This window comes from Amphiura filiformis, chromosome 16 (assembly GCF_039555335.1).
Source record: "Amphiura filiformis chromosome 16, Afil_fr2py, whole genome shotgun sequence".
In the NCBI taxonomy this organism is placed as follows: Eukaryota; Metazoa; Echinodermata; class Ophiuroidea; order Amphilepidida; family Amphiuridae; genus Amphiura; species Amphiura filiformis.
In genome coordinates this window covers 3,370,383-3,390,455 of record NC_092643.1, presented here as the reverse complement: position 1 = coordinate 3,390,455, position 20,073 = coordinate 3,370,383, and the positions used below count along the sequence as shown (strand labels likewise).

The following is a 20,073-nucleotide window of genomic DNA, read 5'->3' as shown; positions in this document are numbered from 1 at the left end:
GGGTCGGTCAGGCATTTTTTGTTTTGTTTTTCCTGGAGGCTAAAATTACGCTTAAATTTCACCAAAATCTGACAGATCTGAAAAAGATTTTGTGCAAACATATTTTCTAAACATTTTCAACCAAAAATGACAAACCCTACTTGAAAGGTTTGCATAGGCGTAGATCCCGGGGGGATGGGGGGGGGGGGATAAATCAGCCATGATGGGACCAAGCAAAATCCCCCCCCAATATTTTGCCAGGGGGATGGTCCATACAATCATCCCCCCAATGTTGACGCCTGAATATGGGTTTCTGACCAAATTAACCTCATATTCGCGCACATTTGTACCATAAACATATTCTCTCGCCAAAAGGTGCTGGATTTACTATACTTCAAGAATTTTTTTCAAACCCCATCCCCCCAATGTCAAAAAGAAATCTACGCCACTGAAGGTCCGCCCGCCTGTAGAATGGGTTTTTTGTCGTCTTATGGTTTACTACAGTTTGTGGCCCTTCCTTTTTTGGAAAATTGATTGAATATGAAATTGAACTTTTCCCTAAACTAAAAATTACTATTGCAAAATTATGAGCTCAAGACATCTAGTCACTGATTGACCCCATAATTTGTGCAATTATCTTTTGGTGTGTAAAGCCATAATGTTAATTTCCATCAGATATTAATTTTGATGAACAGTTTACCAACCCAAAGTGTTATTACAATTAAATATGACAACAAATATATACAAATTCCGACCGGAACATAACCCAACTTGAAAAGAAGGGAATGTGCCGGCATGGGAATCGAACCCACGGCCTTCCGATCTCTAGACGGATGCCTTATCCATTAGGCTACCAGCTCCCACTGATAAACGGTGGTTAAAACTGGGTCTAATGTAAGCAGTCGAGGTATACAATACACACAAACAAATATTACGCAAGTACACAAGTGAAGGAGATCATTACTGATGCTAATTAATCGTTTCCCCAGTATAATATAAGTAAAGTAGGTACAGGTATAATGGGGATACGCATCGTGCACAAGAACAAATAAACACAATGGGGAACGATTGCTCATTGTGTTTATTTGTTCTTGTGCAGGATGCGTATCCCCATTACCTACTTATTCTTTTATACTAAAAATACGGAAATAACAAGGTAAAGTGAAAGAAACCCTACTGGCTGTTTTGGCCATTTAATGCAGAGTTATATGCTGGATTTAATGTCTGAAAATATGACATTTCAGTTTTGACAAAATTGCTAGCTGTTAACACAACAAATTTGACTGTTCCCTAAAGGTGTAAGTTGAACATTACAAATATGCCAAAATAATCAGGTTTGACAAAAATTTACATTAGGCCCTTCGCACTTGATTATTAGTTTCCTGTTTACCGCCCGCGTCCAAAATTGAAAATCTCAAAATAATTAGTTATTTTATTTTTATTTCCAATTTTCTCCTTTAAAATAACTTTCAACTACTTCTACTTGACATTTTCTGACTTTAATAATATCAACAATAATGATGAATGAACAAAGAGTACAACTCCACCTTCACTTATTTATAAAATCAAATATTGTTGTGAAATAATTAAATGCCCGCCCTTGTCAAAACGAGTCGATAGTTGCTTGTAATAGTTCAAACCAAATAAAGAAAATAAAAGATAATTAATAATTAATAATTAAAAGTCACCTCGTCCCTTTTTCAAAATCTTAAACAGGAAACTAATAATCAAGTGCAAAGGGCCTTATGGCTTTTAAGTATTACAGTCAGCAATAGTTTCGGAATTCTTGAGTCCTTTATACTCTTGACATCCACATCGCACAATAGTGATGTTCACATGACATTCTATAATACAGTCATTTGCAACATAAAGTAACTCTACACTAGCTTCTACAGAAGTATGGAACTCTCATGCTCTGATCCATGTGAGCACCCTGTTAATGAGTGACATACGCAGGGCTGCGTCGACCAATGCTTTGATGCATAATCTGCCAATCAGATTATCGGTGTGTTGTTATAATTGTCAAATGATTGAATCGCCCAATCAGAACCCCACTTACGGTATATACACTCTCAAAATGTACACAAGTGCCACTCTTCTGCACAAGCTAATGTAAATTTGCACCAAAAACATAATGAAATAAAGTGAAAAAATACAGTGTAAATAATTCACAAATACATCACTGAATATGATATTTTGCAACTTATCCAGCTACAAAAAAGCTCAAAAATCATGAAGTCTAATAATACTATAAAAGCAAAGCATGATGTAGATTCTTCTCATGTGAATTTGAAACATCATAATCATCACTTGTTTTCCTATTCTAACCGTAACCTCTTAAATTTCACATAACGCCCCATTTAACACTACCTCGGCATACCAATTAAAAACATATTTGGCTCTTTAGGCCAAAATAATTATCAAGTCATTAACTATAATCATATTAAAGATTTCATGATTTTTTTGTGTGTATTATTCAATGATACCCATGGAAAAAGCTTATTCAAAAATTTCAGTTGATTTGAACATTGAATATGCAAGATATGCATAATTGCATGCATTACATTCCCCCATTGGCCACTGTGTTGTAATATCTCCTGTTGACAGATGAAAAATACACATTACCCGATGTCTTTGTAAATGCACACAGTTTCTGATGGTATAAAAAATCTTAACTTTTTGAAGTAAGTTGAGACGAGATTGCATATCACGAAATGCCAAAAGTCGAAACAATTATCGTATCATCAATTATATTAATAAAAACCCTTCATATCCTGATTCTGAATAGTAGTGTATTTACCAAATTGACTGAATCTCACTGTCAGATCATGATCAGCATGGGCACACAAGTCATTGTGAAATCTTACATAGCCATCTACATTTCTATATCAAATCTTTTTTTTGTTTTATATTTTGTTTTTGGTTACATTTCTGAAAGACTGATGGTCGCATTTTATCATAAGGCGCAAAAAACAAAACTGTTCTACGGGCTGACTCGCTCATATTTTGTATTTTAGGGATTTGTTAGCTGTATGTAAGTAAAAATAGCCCACTGTTTTGCCAAAATGAATTGATTTTGACAATTTCCAAAAATATGTTTGCAAAAATTATTCCCATTTTGTAAGATCTGTGATTTTTTTAGAGTCATTTACGGGAAAGGGTATGAACGTTTGGACAGTATTTATTGTGGGACATTAGAGCTCATCAGACATATCGAATTGCATTCTGAATACGAAGAATGTCCTTCTGATATCAAATAATTTTGATTTTTTGAAATTCACAATGGAATACACATTTTATGGCAAATCATTCAAAATTGATATTTTTGATATTTAACAGTACTTGAAACTTTATAAATCTGATGATTTATACTTAAAGTGTATGTAGGTGGGATGAAAAGCCGACGATCAATTGAAAATTTTGACCTTTCGTATTGAAGATAAACGCTTATTCTAGATCCCTTGAGCCTCTTCAAGTAAAAAAATCCTGACCGACCTTAATCTACTTAGAAAGTCTGTCCGCCCATAGAACAGGTGGTTTTTTTTGTCATAAACAATGAAAATGACCAATGCTCATTGCACTTGCAAGCTGTGCTATTCTCTAAATAGCTATGGTAGCACTATTCATGTACTTCCCCCACCACCCCTATCCTGGGAAACATGGGGCACTGGTTGGAACTATAAGCTGGGATTACATAGCGATTAACCGGTTGGTGCACCCCAGAGGTTGGGGCATGTAGTTTCCAACAGGATAGTGGGGCATGAAATGCCATGCCTACAGTGGTCCCAGGGGTCATGAAATATACTTAAATGCAATTAGTTTGAATATGACAAGTCCCATCATTCCCTCACATATCCCGTGATGGAGGTGGGAGTACTTGAGTCGTGCATATTAAAGTGGCAACTGTTGGCAAAAAGTAGGCATCAATCTACAAGCAGCGCAGTACCTTTAAGTTTTACAAAACTAAGCAATTGGGCCAATACTAAAAAGTTACTGGCCCATTCACAAAAATAACCAGTTCAATATTTTCATAATTCATAGTGATATAAAATTCTTAACTAGCAGATGGGTGGGTACTTTTGTAATTTTCTTCACCCAACAGGAAAATATATATCACTGGCATTTAGCAGGCTGGTGACAGGTATACAATTTCACTGTGGACATGATGACATGCTGTCCAAATGGATTGACTGGGTAGCTCTCGATAGAAACTTAAGTAAACCTATACTTTGTGTTATCGTGAGTTTTGTAGTGACGTATATGCCAGGTCCAGCTACAGTAGGTACCTTTACAAATTTGTACAACTATAATAAATGCACACACTATTACAGTCAAAGCTAGTTTCAATCCTCAAGTTTTTTTCCATTATGTTCTGGACTCATCTAATAGGTTGAAGTCTTTCTCTCACACACTTCAGAAGAGATACGCAGGTTAATGATGTGATTTGCTTCGGCACAACAACTGATGATGGTTGCATCATTAATAACATACTAGCTGAAGCACTCTGGTTATGACATTTCACCTAGATTATATAATATAAAAAGCTTTGGCTACTCATCAGCACAGTATAAAGTGCCCTGCTTTGCCACTGTTTTGAAAATTGTCACCCCACATGTGCAATATTTGTTATAAAATTCAGAAATAAAAAACTAGTTTGTGTCTGACAACTCCTGCCAATCTAACTTGCCACAACCCATGATTATTTGGTAGCATGTAAAAGGTAACCCAGTCTAGTGGCTCCATCAAAAAAAAAATGGAATCACAGAACATGGCGGATGATACCGGTACTTTTACAAGGCAAAAAAAAAAACCTTTTCTGAGCATTGTTGACATGGTGCCTTCTGCAAAGGAAGTTTTCTATTACTAAAACCCAACTTTTGAAATGGTTTGTATGTTTGAAAAACTAACTAGAGGGTTAGTTTGAAGTTTCAATCCTAACAAATTTTAAACAAACCCTCTGAGTTTGATTGACCAGTGTCGTCAGACAGGACCTATTTTTTTATCTTGGGACTTGTATTATAGTATCATTTATTCCAGCCATAACGTTGAACCATTCTAGCAAAAGCCCTCCTAGCTTCATCCTCACTGTATGGCTTATTGGCCTGCATATCGTCTAGTTGTGCATTAGGATCAGACATGATTTCTGATCTAACTTGGACCAAGATACCCTGCAACATAAAATTGAAAAGAAATTTAAATACTCAAATTCAGTGCAATGTGGCCTTGATATGTGAGTGATTTGGATATATTCCACAACCCCTATGGAAGACAATTCAAGACATGATCTTAATCTTTCACACAGGGGTGTAGACTTCTAATGGAGTCACCCATTGAAGTAACTCAATTAAATACATACTGTGTGTGTGTGGAAGATTAAGGCCATGTCTTCCAGAGGGTGTATGGCTTTCAACTGGAATACCCCATTGCTCTCACTCGTCATCACTCCCTAAACATTTACAGAGAACGTTTTATGATATGATACGATAACCCCGGGAAAATTGCTTGCTGTGAATTTCACAAAATTTTCAAAGTGGAATTTTTTCCTAAAAAACTCTCTTATATGCAGAAAATAAAACTTGACTTTTTCTGGCTATTTTGAATGGTGTAACATGAAATAGTGGTCCTTTTGTTAATACAAGTATAATTTGGATCTTCTTGGCTACATCTTAAATTTTTGTCAGTTTACCTTGAACAGCTAAACTACTCAATTATGCAGATTTAGTCTTCATATTTTGCCCCAGTCACATTTTACACCACAACACAGCAAATCTCTATCAAGTCCACTTGATTTTGATATATTGGGTCACAAAAATGAACTGCTTGATTGGCTTATTGTTATTCTTGGTCATATGACTGAATGACTTGACACACTTTTTGGTAAGTTTGATTGAATGAATGACTGATTGATTGATGCATTGGATTGGTTGATTTATTTATTGATAGATAGATTTGATTGATCGATTGATACATCAATTAATTGATTTGTACCTCTACATCATTTGTTGGTCTCCACCCTGATGTTGTCAGCAACTCCATACATATACTACCTCCAATTGTAATATGCCCTGTGAAATATCAACACAATTTATGTTAATGCTTTGCATGCTGGTAATAGGCTTCAACATAAAAAGTCCAAATCTTGAAATATTTTCTCAAAATATCAAGAGTTATCTCAAGAACCACCAAACCAATACCAGGTTTGTTTGTACCACTGATCTCTACAAGAGATCAGTGGTTTGTACTCATTTTAATGTATTTTCTATGCTGATTCCAAATATGGTCATGAAAATTTACAATTCTGACATTTTTGAATTTTTTTTTTTTTTTACAAACTTGTCGTCTGCAGTCGACACCAGCATGAATTTCTCAGTAAATTTTCAATGAAAGAACTCACAAAATATGATTTTCAGAACTTGCAAAATGTGACTTAATGAATTTGCAAAATATGACTTCTGGTTTGAAATACAACATGGCAGCTCCTATTCAGGAGCCACATATTATCTGGAAATACTACGTAATCAAGATCTGTAAGTGCATTTTTATGCAAGAATGTGAACAATTTGTTAAATATATGAACATTCTACTATAACATGGTGATGAATTGGATGGACATGTATGTTAGAATAGGATTTGTCTATGGAATTTCATAATAATGACAAGCCAATTTTTAATTTTACCATACTTACATACTATGGAATGCAAATTTCTACATTTTGGTCTCTTTTTATCAAAGATGGAGGTATGGTATACGCATTTGTTGATTGTTATGAAATGAAAGAAAGGCACTTTTCCATACACTTATTAAAGTTTAGCTACCAACCTGTAAGAAATTTAAACCTAGGTTTGACAACTCTTAGGAATGGTGGCGACATGGGATATGTTTCAGGAAACTTGACTTCTAAGTGAATGATTGGTTCTTCTTTGTACTTCTCTGAGTACTTGGCTAGGTCTTTACCAAGTCTAGATTTCTTCTCAAAATCTATTAATTTGACATCCTGGAAAAACAAAATTGAATAGAAAATTTGATGATTGTGTAAATGGGTTAATATATATGTCAAATACATCCAATATACATTGTAGGCGCATGCTTATATAGGCTTTTAGCCTGGCTTGAGCATTTTGTTTGAGCCTAGTCCCATCAGGACCCAAGTGTGTCTCCGCACGGAGCGACCGTTTAAACAAACAAACAAACATAATGCTTGCACGAGGAGTAAAGCCAAGAACACTCCCAAAAAGGAGTGCAACTGCAGGATTAAAAGCAGCTGCCCCCTTAAAGGGAAACAGAGAGTATTATTTATAGGGCTACTGTCCAATCGGGCAATACATCTAAATTCAAGGATCGCTATAACAATCATACCAAGTCATTCAGGCACAGAAAGTATAAAAAAGAAACTGAGGTATCAAAATATATCTGGAAATTAAAGCAACAAAACAATAATAATTATTACAGCATCAACTAGGAAATTGTGCACAAATCCAATACTTGTATGAGGCAATCTGGTAACTGTAATTTATGCATTGATGAAAAGCTGGCAATACTACTTGCTAAAAAAAACCAATAGCTCAAGTACCATTAATAAAAGATCTGAGCTAGTATCTAAATGTCGTCATGGATACAAACCAGCCAACCGTGCTAAGATAAAATAAGACTGTGTGTTCATTGTCATATCATTCCATTTGATGATTGCTACGTGCACGTAGCATGAAACTGGGAGTAGTGGCCATGATGTGTTAATAAACTTATTTAATTATTTTATATGTCAAATACATATTATTGCTATAGCATCCTATTTACTAAAATGTTAGGTTATTTCATTCATATATGTGACCGACTGACCGTCCACGACGAAACTAGTGTAAAGTTGCACATTTGAGTATCTTAGATTTTGAATTGGCTAAAATCCCCATAAAAGAAGCTTTAAAATGGTATATCACATGTCACAATTGCTTGTAAACTTGGTACTCAACATTCAATATTTTGCCTTAAAATCCTTTGTTTTCTATTGAATTTTATTTGGTTTATTGGTCCATATCTCTGAATGTGTACTGGCGACTTTACACTGGGTTCGTCGTGGATGGTCACAATTGATATTATATTTTCAGTTTCTTATACGATAGTAAAAAGCCTTCACAAAGCTGCATTTTGCAGAAAACCCCACTGAAATTGGACAACCGGTTCCAAAGATATGAGCAATTAAAGAGATTCCAAAACAAAAGGAAACAACAGGAAATATTTCCTTTGTTTGGCTATATCTCAAAATCAATATTTTCGAGTTCCAACAGATTTTGCTTGATCGCCTCACATATACTAACCAGTAAAGCACTGAACTAATATAAAGTGTACTGGAATAAAGGTGATTCCTATCGTGCATTCATAAGTCAAAGTAATTATACCACATTCCATAGTAATTACTGATGATCACAATCATCTGATTCCTAGTATATGGTTGATAACATCTACTTGTCATCATAGGCAGATTTATAAAGATGTGGGGGCCAACTTCCTCACCACACATCGTTCCTCACACCATAGGTGGCGGAAGCAGGGGACAAATCCCCCTCTAAATTTTCGGAAGCGGGGAATATCCCCCCTAAAAACAACGGAAGAATAAATCAATCAATAATTTCCCTGTACATTTGCCTTTTAAGTACGAAAAACACCCACGTTTTGGGCCTAAATATAGAGTAATATTGCAATATTTTGCATGCTTCGCACACACAGGTCCACAAAATAGCAATATACACCTCATTTTGGGCTAAAATGGTCTGAAATTCACACACGCAAAAAACATCCTAGCAAACCCGGGACTAAATATACTCGTCCCCTTACCCCCCTAAATTTTAATGCTTCCGCCACCACTGCCTCTCACAGATTTATGAAGAAGCGGAGCCCAACTTCCTGACCACACATCATTCCCCTCACAGTTGTCAATGATGACACTCAATTATGATTGGTCAAAGTTGTTTTAAAAATACAGTGACATATACATGTACATTGGTAAATGCTACATACATAATACTCAAATCAAATTCTATGATTTGATACAAAAACTTCATATATCCATCCCGATTTCACTTGAAAGTATTTTTCCAAGGGGGTGTAAACCACTGGATACACACCTGCCAAATCATTGGCAAATTGCAGCGAGATATCTGAGCTGCGGTAGACTGACTGCAAGCTGGTCAATTCAGTGGCCACATGGATGGAATCACTGCTTATTGCTACATGTACTCACCCATACAAACAGATTGTCACCTCTTGGATTGCCTACAAAACCAAACTTATTTCCACATTTACGAATCTGCTTCAAATCTGAAAAGGAAAAATATATGAATATCTGATTTATTGATTTTATGGTGATGTTCGTGCAAAATCAGTTTTGAAAGGCGCAACTTTAGATTCTGATATGCCACTCCTGTCCGACATCCTCTGATTCTATTAAGAACATTAGACTCAGTCTATCATACACGGAATAAAGTGCTCGAAAGTGGTACTTTATTGTAAAACCTAGCTTTTCTGTAATTGTTTTTCATACCATTAGACAGTGCTCAACTTGGCTCTACTCATTTACTGTTACATCTTTAAAATCTCAAATACAAGATTGGGCATAAGGAGATGAAAAAACACCTGTCCTATGGGCCCAGCCGACCCAGATTTTGCATTTAGGTATTTTTTTTAGTTTTATGAAATTGAAAATGGCTGGTTTTTTTTGCCTAAGTTGATTGATTCTGTAATTGTAAAAAATGTTCAAATTTTTCCAGCTTTCTATGCTTTTTAAGAGTCATTTAGCCTGGGTAACAGAGACAATAAGCAGTTAGTTCTTACCCAAGGAAATTTCAAGTTAGCTCAGTTATTTCACAACAACAAAACAGGGGCTATGTCTATGCCAGGGCTTGAACTCCAAACCTCCAAACACCAATGCACCTGACACAGTCTAATGCCTTACTGATTGAGCTATTCCATTTAAAAATCCTGTTTAATATCCCATACAGGGAGTGTGAATTGCAAATGGCATTACCTGAATGAGTGACTCCAATTAATTGATATCAATAAAATAATAAGCATTGACCAGGCATTGACCAGTTTTGCAGTTTGCTTTAATTGTGACTATTCCAATTGAAATTTATACACCTTAGAAGATATGACCTTAATTTCCCACACAGACAGAGTGTGAATTTCAAATGGGGTTACCTGAATGGGTGACTCCATTTGAAATCTACACCCCCTATGTGGGAGATTAAGTCATATCTTCCGGCAGACAAAACAACAAGAAACTTACCTGCTAAAAGTCTATGTACACTTGTTGCATTCCCCCTGCAGTTTCCAAATTGATCTTTTAATTCCTGATCTAGAGGATCACTCGATTGTCCATTGCTTGAAAGAAAAGAAATGATTTGTTTGAATAAATGCATAAAATAAAGAACCAGTAACATTTTCCATGCTTGCACTGCTTTGCAAGTTAAAAAAAGAATAAAAGTGTAGTACTTTATAGTGGGCTATGCACAGGCACAATTATAGATGTTGATCTAAATGCCTCAGCACAACTTTACAGGTTGTCGCTGACCACTAGTTGCCCATCAAACCTCATCATCACATATTTTTGTGCTCATCACCATCATCATTGTCACCATCTTCATTAAAATCATCATTAAAATCATCTTGCACCATCTCCTCCTCTCTCTTTCTCCAAATCAACCACCTGCTTTGTTTATCTGGTTGCTCATCAGTCAATGCTCTTAATTCATAGTATCCACCACCACAATGCTTTAAACCAGGCCCTCTCAACTGGTGGCACAGTCGAAGTGGCCCACAGTAATTTTAATAATTTTTATCACATAAATCTTGAACAAACAAAGGGGTGAAAAATACCCAATCTGGGCCTCTAAATAACCGCAAAATCCAGGAGCTTCTGGGGTGCTGCCCCCTGGACCCCCGATAAAGCACCATGTGCTCCTTCTTGCTATGCACACTCACTACCTCTGGCCTCGCAAAGTCCTCCCTTGACATGTTGGCACTTCATGACAGCCCTCGATTAACCACTGCACCCATGGCATTTTGCTGTGGGTGCCCATCCCCACCGCCGTAATGCCCTCAAAATATGTCCTTTACCCAAGGCAGTCACTTGTCGTGCCCTCTAATGAAGTTGCCGTCGGTGCCCCAGCCCTGCCCCTTCATTATAAAATCATCTATCTATGGTTGTGTGTGCTTTCTTCACTTTTAAGAAATTGCCTTGGTGCCCTTCTCAAATTTTCAACAGTTGCCATGATGCCCTCTTGAAATATTACAAACTGCCGTGCTGCCTTGCCTTTTCAGTGAAAATCCAAGGCAATTATCAACTTGCCCTAAAAAAGTTGCCTTGCCCCTTCAGATCCTTAATTCGAGGGCTGCTTATAATAATAATAATATTTATTTGAATTACTTGCAAACTACAAAAGTAACAAAATAACAGTAGATTAATACACACTCTACATTTCTTACACATGATAAAAGCAAGTAATTCAGGATGAGTGAATGGGCTGAAAAGTCCAAACACCGAAGTGCCCACTCATCCTGCACATGAAAGAATAATTTAAAATCAAAAGTACATAATATAGAGAAAAGCAACATTTTCGAAAATAAAACCATTATGAAATTATGCTTCATGATCACTAAAATTTTCCAGTTGGCACTTTAAATAAACTAGTTGAGAAGGCCTGCTTCAAACCATCTGTTTTTCAAACTGATATAGCCTTCGGTTTTTAGCCTACCTTGCTGGTGCTTGAACTACTGGATCAGGTATCTCATCAGTAAATGTTTCTTGTTCCTCATAATATCCATCATCATCTTCCTCCTCAAAATCCATCTCATCTTGGTCCTCAAATGCTTCATCTTCACTGTCTCCTCCACCTGATGCTGCTGCTGCTGCACCAGGGGCTTTTATTACCTGTAACAACAGAGAGAATCATGACTTATTGGAATGAAAACTTTTGTGAAATGTTAAGGCACTGAAACCAAACTTGTACAATCTTGGATCAAATTGATAATCAGAATTAATGGAAACATTTCATTTCATTCATAAATTACATTCAGAGATGAAAAATTAATGCTTTCACAGTTTTAAACAAGTCAATTAATTGATATCTAATGAAACAATAAGAATTGACCAGGCATCGATGTCCTTTGAAAGATTGATCAAATTTGGCTCCATTCCCTATATATATATATATAGTAAAAAAGTCAAATACATCGATGCGTCAATCGGGGTTATGCAACCTTTGCTTAGAGGAGAAAATCGAAATCATCAATAATCAAAACACTTTAAATAAGAAATCTGAACTTATATCGACTTGTCGTCATAGGAGAAAGGTAACAAGCCGTGTAAAAAAGAAATAATCAGTTGGCTGATGATCGCCCGTAGAAAACGGACGTGAAACCCAGGGTACCAACCCATAACATGGAAATGTGTTAAATTTATATATATATATATATATATATAAATAAATAAATATACAAGATGGAGTGTATTCATTAAAATTTTATTCATCTTGTTTTGTTTTGTTTTCATTAGATTTGACTGTCTCCTCTGATGAGAGGAGATAGTCAAGTTCTTGAAAACAAAACAAAAGGATATGAATAAAATTTAATGAACTGATCCATCTGTATATTTATTTATTTATTTATCGCTCCTTTACACTTAAAGTTGAGCACTCTCTGAAGAAACTTTAGTTCGTTACTTTGTATATATATATATATATATATATAGTTTATGACAGTTTTGCAGTTTGCTTTAATTGTGACTCTTCCAGTTGAAATCTATACATCCCTATGGAAGATATAACCTTATATTTCCACACAAGGTGTGTGAATTTCAAATAGGGTTTCCTGAATGGGGGACTCCATTTAAAACCTACACCCCCTGTGTGGGAGATTAAGGTAATGTATACTATAGGGGTGTATGAATTTTAACTGGAATAGCCAAATTATAAGTTCAACGAGCTACACAACACTACAAGGCACATACAACTGTACAGGTAGTATAGCACCATGGGGGTGAGGTTTTCCTTTTTTTTATCAATATACCTCAGGCTTAACTTACCTGAATATTGGTTATGATAAAAATATGAGCTTTCTTCAATGGTCAAAATATCAATTTTCATAGTGTGAAATGTGCATGGTGGTGGGGGTGGAGACTGAGGCTGTTAATTATATCTTGTCCAACATGTACACTTACAGGTTTGAGTGTCTTGAGTGCTGTATCCAGTACTTCTTTGGGTGGGTGGGGGGAGGGGACTGAGGCTGTTAATCATATCTTGTCCAACATGTACACTTACAGGTTTGAGTGTCTTGAGTGCTGTATCCAGTACTTCTTTGAGTGATTTTTCTTTGCATGATTCTAAAAAGTCTTGCATCTGATAAAGATAGACTGCTGTGTCATCTTTTTCACTCCATACTTTCTGTTAAGGATGTAAAAATATAAAAGTTATACTTTGGCAATGTCATAGCAAGGATTTTTTCCAGAGCAGGTGGGTGGAAGGGGAGGGGGTTAAAAATGCTTAGAAAAGGCTTAAATATTAAAAAAAAACCTTTTGCCTACACTGTACAAATGTCACATAGACCATCACTGGAGCAAGGTCATCACTAGGAGGGTGCAACCTGATTATCCCTAAAAAGAGGAAGAAAGAAAGGGAGAGAGATAGAGAGGGGTGAGGAAGAGAAGGGGAGAGGGAAGAACAGGAGAAGGGCAAGAGACTGAAATGTAACAGAAATGGGGGTAAAAAATGTACAATTGAACCTCATTAGAGGATATTTTGTGATTTCACATCCTTCTTTTAGGGCATGGTTCATCAGGTTCAATAAATATACACAAAAATCAGTGGGAAAAAAACTACCAAAAACAAAAACTTCACATGTGTATTATTTCTCCCTCCATGTGTGAAAAGCAAAATGAGTCTGTGATGTCCATCAAAATCAAAATTCAGTTTTCAATTTAGTTACCCGAACCATTCTCACAGCTTTATTTCGCTGAAAACCCCATCATAATTAGATATCTCTACGGTTCCAGAGATATGGCCATTTTAGTGTTGCTATGAACATTAAAAAGGAAGTTGAAATTGGCTTTATCTCAAAATCAATATTCATTTTGTTTGATCACATCACAAATGTGCGCTAAGCACGGTATGCGCAAACCTTTGTAACGCTAAATCTTAACAGACACCAATCATCGTTCAATTGCGCTAAGCACGGTATGCGCAAACCTTTGTAACGCTAAATCTTAACAGACACCAATCATCGTTCAATTGCGGGCTTTGTCTGATTAAATGCCTGGTTACACTATTTGTCTTCCATTAGCGACAAAACAATGCGGCATATTTATAGTGAGTGACATTACGTACATGTAGGGTTCATTTGAGTTTGTACTCTTAATACACTGGACAACTTACAAATTTGTTGCTTCCATTTGGACGTGGACAACCAACATTGAAAGACACACTTGTTCCATCGCCACCGGCAGTGAAAACTAACAGCCTCTCTGTTTCATCATCAAATAGAAGCTGCACAGGGATATGCTGATGACTGCCCACCCAAATCTCTGCTATCTTTTTGTACTCGGAAAAATCCATTGATGATTAGTGCATGGTGGCATCTGAAACCAATAAAACTAAATCATTTGTAAACTTTTTACTGGATTTCAATATGAGCAGACACAAATGCAACAAGACTTGTGGCCACATTTTTGACAAAATATGCAAATATTTGGAACATTATACATATTCAGATCTATGAACGTATTATGTTCATGCGCATATTTTGGGGGGCTTTGGGGGCGCTAGCCCCCCGGGGTAAAAGCATGGGGCGGCCAAAATGAAGGGGCGGCGGAAGAAGAAGGGGCGGCAAAAACAGGAGTAGGGGTTTTTTGGGGGTTCATGGAACCCCTGTAATCCTGTGTAAACAATCCTCTGTAACCACCGTGTACAAATTACACAGGAAAATGACAGAAACCTATGACACCCTGTAATCCTGTGTAAACAAATCCTCTGTAACCACCGTGTACAAATTACACAGGAAAATGACAGAAACCTATGACCCCTGTAATCCTGTGTAAACAAATCCTCTGTAACCACCGTGTACAATTTACACAGGATTACACAGAAAAAATAACAACACAGGATTACACAGAAAAACAATTTACACAGGATTACACAGAAAAACAATTTACACAGGATTACACAGAAAAACAATTTACACAGGATTACACAGAAAAACAATTTACACAGGATTACACAGAAAAACAATTTACACAGGATTACACAGAAAAACAATTTACACAGGATTACACAGAAAAAAACAACAACACAGGATTACACAGAAAAAAACAACAACACAGGATTACACAGAAAAAATAACAACACAGGATTACACAGAAAAACAATTTACACAGGATTACACAGAATTTGTTCCTTGCATTTCAACCCACCCCCAATCCAAAATACACAGAAAAAACTCCCCCTGTAAATAAAAAATTACTTCAAAAAAATACAGGAAAAAAACTCCCCCTGTAAATAAAAATTACTTCAAAAAAATACAGGGAAAAAAATTCCCCTGTAAATAAAAATTACTTCAAAAAAATACAGGAAAAAAAATCCCTGTAAATAAAAATTACTTCAAAAAAAAATACAGGGAATTTTTTTTCCCTGTAAATAAAAATTACTTCAAAAAAAAAATACAGGGAAAAAAATTCCCTGTAAATAAAAAATTACTTCAAAAAAAAATACAGGAAAAAACTCCCTGTAAATAAAAATTACTTCAAAAAAATCTACACGGACCCGCATTTCAACCCACCTAAAAAAAAATACAGGGGAATTTTTTTCCCCTGTATTTCAAAACCTCCCCCCGAGTCCAAAATTTGATTTCCCGGCTAGTTAATTTTTTACAGTCAAGTACAATACAGCCACCGCTGAGTCGCTATCCCCGACGTAACGCGAAAATAAAATGGTTTATGAAGAAAATCCGGGCTAAAAAAAAACAAATATAATAAACATGGAATAGTTCAAAAATCATTACAACGTTGAAAAAGAAATAACTCTCGAATCGAAAGTTGAAAAGCGACCGTTTGTTCAGTATTTTACAATAACCGTGGGTACAACTCAGTAACGAGAAAAATCCGAGTAAATTTTACAAACCCGTAACGTTGCAACATCGTTTGCAACGCCGGGCTATGTAAAGAGTTGGGAATTCCGACAATTAAGGGTACAAAATATAGTTCGGCTTATTACCGGAAGAATAGAGAGAAGTATAAAATGGCTTCTAAAAAATACTACGAAAAAATGAAATCCTCGCGATAATTTTATTTCATTTTTTTTTTTTGGTTTAAGAAAATAAAAAGTTTAAGAAAAATCAATATATAATAAAGAAGATGCGAAGAATACTATTTTTTTCTTCGCAAGCTGAATGGGAGAGTTTTAAAAAAGTAGAGGAAGCTACGGAGAAATTAGTGGAAGCTAGGAAAAATAAGGAACTAGTGAAAGATACGGAAAAGAAGAAAGTAGCGGAAGCTACGAAAAATAAGAAACTAGTGGAAGCTACGGGAAATAAGAAAGTAGAGGAAGCTAGGGAGAAAGTAGCGGAAGCTAGGAAAAATAAGAAAGTAGCGGAAGATACGGAAAAGAAGAAAGTAGCGGAAGCTACGGATAAGAAGAAAGCTAGGAAAAATAAGGAACTAGTGAAAGATACGGAAAAGAAGAAAGTAGCGGAAGCTAAGAAAAATAAGAAACTAGTGGAAGCTACGAGAAATAAGAAAGTAGAGGAAGCTAGGGAGAAAGTAGCGGAAGCTAGGAAAAATAAGAAAGTAGCGGAAAATACGGAAAAGAAGAAAGTAGCGGAAGCTAAGAAAAATAAGAAATTAGTGAAAGATACGGAAAAGAAGAAAGTAGCGGAAGATAGAAAAAAGAAGAAAGTAGCGAAAAAAGCAAATCCGGGAAAACAGCGGCTCAACTCGCGGTAGAAGTCTCACCCCGCGTTAAAAAAACAAGAAAAAGGAAAGCGCGAAAACCATCACAAAAAACGCGAAAAAGGAAAGCGCTTAAATTTGAGCGAGTCGAGTGCGTAAGAGGAAAATGCCTAAAACGATTTAAAATGAACGTACCTAAAGGACACATTCTCGAAAAGGACCCTGAGAAGTTTTTGAGCGGTGTAAAAGAGAAAATTATCGCTAAACTCAAAGAACAGTTGAAAAAGATGAAGGGCATTAATTTTATGCTGAACCTTAAAACTACGTTGACAAGAGCTAATGGTGATGTAAAAGAAATCACGCATTATTTTAATCACAGGCGACAAATAATATCGAGCGAGGAGGATATCGATCTTAGTGAACAATTTTCTATTATCTTGAACAGAATCGAAGAGTTTCTTAACAACGGATCTGGGTGGGCGGTTGATCGTATAGAATCATTGTCCCTTAACATATGGGAGTACAATCCGATTCAAAGCGATCCGTGGTTCGTACATCGAATTACCAAAGTGGTTGAAAGACAAAAAGGCGATCGTCAACATACAAAACAAAGACAACAACTGTCTAGATTGGTGCTATCGCGCGTGGAAATACCCCGTAAAAGTACACCCAGAAAAAACATGGAACTATTCAAAGCACGAGGGGCTAAATCTTAAAGGATTCGAACCCAACACTCCGATTCCGGTTGAAAAACTTTACAGAGTGGAGAAGCTAAACAACGTGGCATTCAATGTATTTACTCTAGAGGGTAGTGCTCCGCTCGAATACATCTAAGCAAACAACCAAACGAAATTCCCAGAATCAACCTCTTGCTCCTAGAGGAAGGAAATAATTCTCACTACACTTTGATAAGGAATTTTGATCGATTTCTCAGCGATACGAATAATCACAAAGCAAGAACGTACTTTTGTGACAAATGTCTTCATGGGTTTTCTAAGCAAGAACTTTTAGAAAAACATTACCCAGAATGCGAAGGCCCCGTAAAAACGGACGCTAAAGTCGAAATGCCAAACTTTCCCATAAGAAACATTGTAGATGAAAAATGGGAAGAAGGGAAGCAAATGTATCTGGTCGAGTGGAAGGATAGCAATAGAAAAGAAGAGTGGCTGTCGAAGGATGAGATTTTTAGGATGGAGAGTAAAATGTTTGTGAAATTTAGGAATTTTTACAATCAATTAAAAGCACCCTACATCATCTACGCCGATTTTGAGTCTTTGATCACCAAGGTGGAAGAACAGAAAGTGAAGAATACGCAAAAAACACACCTGCACGAGGTATGCAGTTTTTCATACATTGTCGTGAGAAGTGATGGTCATACTGAAAAACCTATTAGTTACAGAGGACTGAACGCTGACAAGAAATTTCTCGAGTGCGTGAAAGAGGAAGAAGCCAAAATAACCGAAGCCCTAAAAAACATAAAACCAATGAAAATGACGAGACAAGATTTTTGTCTGTTTGATGAGGCTACCGCTTGTCACATATGCAATAAACCACTGACTAAAGAAGACAAAGTAAGGGATCATTGCCACATCACCGGAGCCTTTCGAGGAGCGGCTCACAACTCGTGCAACCTTAATTTTCGCTTCTACCCCACGATTCCCGTGGTTTTTCATAATCTCAAAGGATACGACGGTCATTTGATTATGCAAGCGATGGGTGAGACAAAAGGAAAGATCAAGTGTATCGCGAATAACATGGAAAAATATAAAACATTTTCCTTGGGTAATCTAAAATTCATAGATAGCAACCAATTTTTGCTTTCTTCTTTAGCAAAATTGGTCGAGTCCTCCAACTTGTTTAAAATCACAACGGAACATGAGCCAAATACGCAGAAGCGTGATATGCTACTCAGAAAGGGTGTGTATCCATACGAATACATGGACAGCTGGGAGCGCTTCGAAGAAACACAACTACCACCCAAGGATGTATTTTACAGCTCGCTGATGGATGATCACATTTCCGATGAGGATTACGCGCATGCTCAAAAAGTCTGGAAAACTTTTGGTTGTAAAAACATGGGCGATTATCACGATGTTTACCTCAAAACCGATGTCACTCTACTCGCGGATATCTTTGAAAACTTTAGAGCTATGTCTCTCAAACATTACAAGCTAGATCCAGCGCATTATATTAGCAGTCCCAGTCTGGGGTGGGATGCGATGCTAAAAAAGACCGGTGTCAAGCTCGAATTGTTGACGGATTACGATATGTACACTTTTTGTGAGAAGGGCAAGCGCGGAGGTGTTTCCATGGTATCCGGCAGATATGCCAAAGCGAACAACCCGATGGTAGAAGATTATGATCCCGATAAGGACAAGAGATATATAGGATATTTTGACGCTAATAACCTGTACGGTTTGGCGATGAGACAACACCTACCGACCGGAGGATTCAAATGGGAGGAGGATCTAGAGGGGCTTTCTAGAAAAATCCAAAATCACCCCAGCGATTCTGAAGTGGGGTATTTTTAGAAGTTGACTTGGAGTACCGAAGGAATTACACGATTCACACAATGCTTACCCCTTGGCGCCGGAGCGTTTGAAAGTACAAGAAGAGTGGTTATCGGATTATCAAAGGAAACTCATGGGAAATAACAGCGTCTTTAAAACCGAAAAACTTGTACCGAACCTGTTTGACAAAGAGAAATACGTGCTAGATTATAGGATTTTGCAGCTGTATCTCTCATTGGGGATGCGTTTAAAGAAAATTCACAGAGCATTAAAATTCAATCAGTCACCTTGGATGAAACCATACATCGATCTGAATGTCGAGCTCAGAAAAGACGCGAAGAGCGAAGTTTGAGAAGGATCTCTTCAAACTGATGAACAACGCCGTGTTTGGAAAGGCGATGGAGAATGTGCGAAATTACGTAAGCGTAAGTTTATATCGCTGCCGGATGAAAATAAGAATCTGCTAAAAGCCATGGCAAAACCGACATTCTCGAGAGCGAGAATATTCAACCCGAGCTTAGCTGGAGTAGAACAGCACAAAAAAAAAGTGTTGTTAAACAAACCCATTTATGTTGGGATGGCTATCCTCGATCTGAGCAAGCGTCACATGTACGACTTTTACTACAATCATCTGAAGAAGCGTCACGGAGATAAGT

General features: G+C 36.7%; 1 protein-coding gene across 2 annotated transcripts in view; it reads right to left on the bottom strand.

The window, feature by feature from the left end:
* Positions 1–4,912: 4,912 nt before the first annotated feature.
* The window catches only part of LOC140135423 (uncharacterized), a 32,170-nt gene continuing 17,009 nt past the window's right edge, over positions 4,913–20,073 (bottom strand). The window contains exons 2-9 of one of the 2 annotated variants that reach the window (XM_072156919.1): positions 14,401–14,603; positions 13,291–13,413; positions 11,728–11,903; positions 10,260–10,354; positions 9,216–9,292; positions 6,800–6,974; positions 5,968–6,044; positions 4,913–5,147 (exon numbers count right to left, since the gene is read on the bottom strand). In XM_072156919.1, coding sequence (XP_072013020.1) covers positions 5,004–5,147; positions 5,968–6,044; positions 6,800–6,974; positions 9,216–9,292; positions 10,260–10,354; positions 11,728–11,903; positions 13,291–13,413; positions 14,401–14,580 — 1,047 coding nt within the window. In that variant the 5' untranslated portion in view covers positions 14,581–14,603 and the 3' untranslated portion in view covers positions 4,913–5,003. The remainder of the gene's footprint in view (positions 5,148–5,967; positions 6,045–6,799; positions 6,975–9,215; positions 9,293–10,259; positions 10,355–11,727; positions 11,904–13,290; positions 13,414–14,400; positions 14,604–20,073) is intronic. The other variant, XM_072156918.1, reaches the window with a different exon arrangement.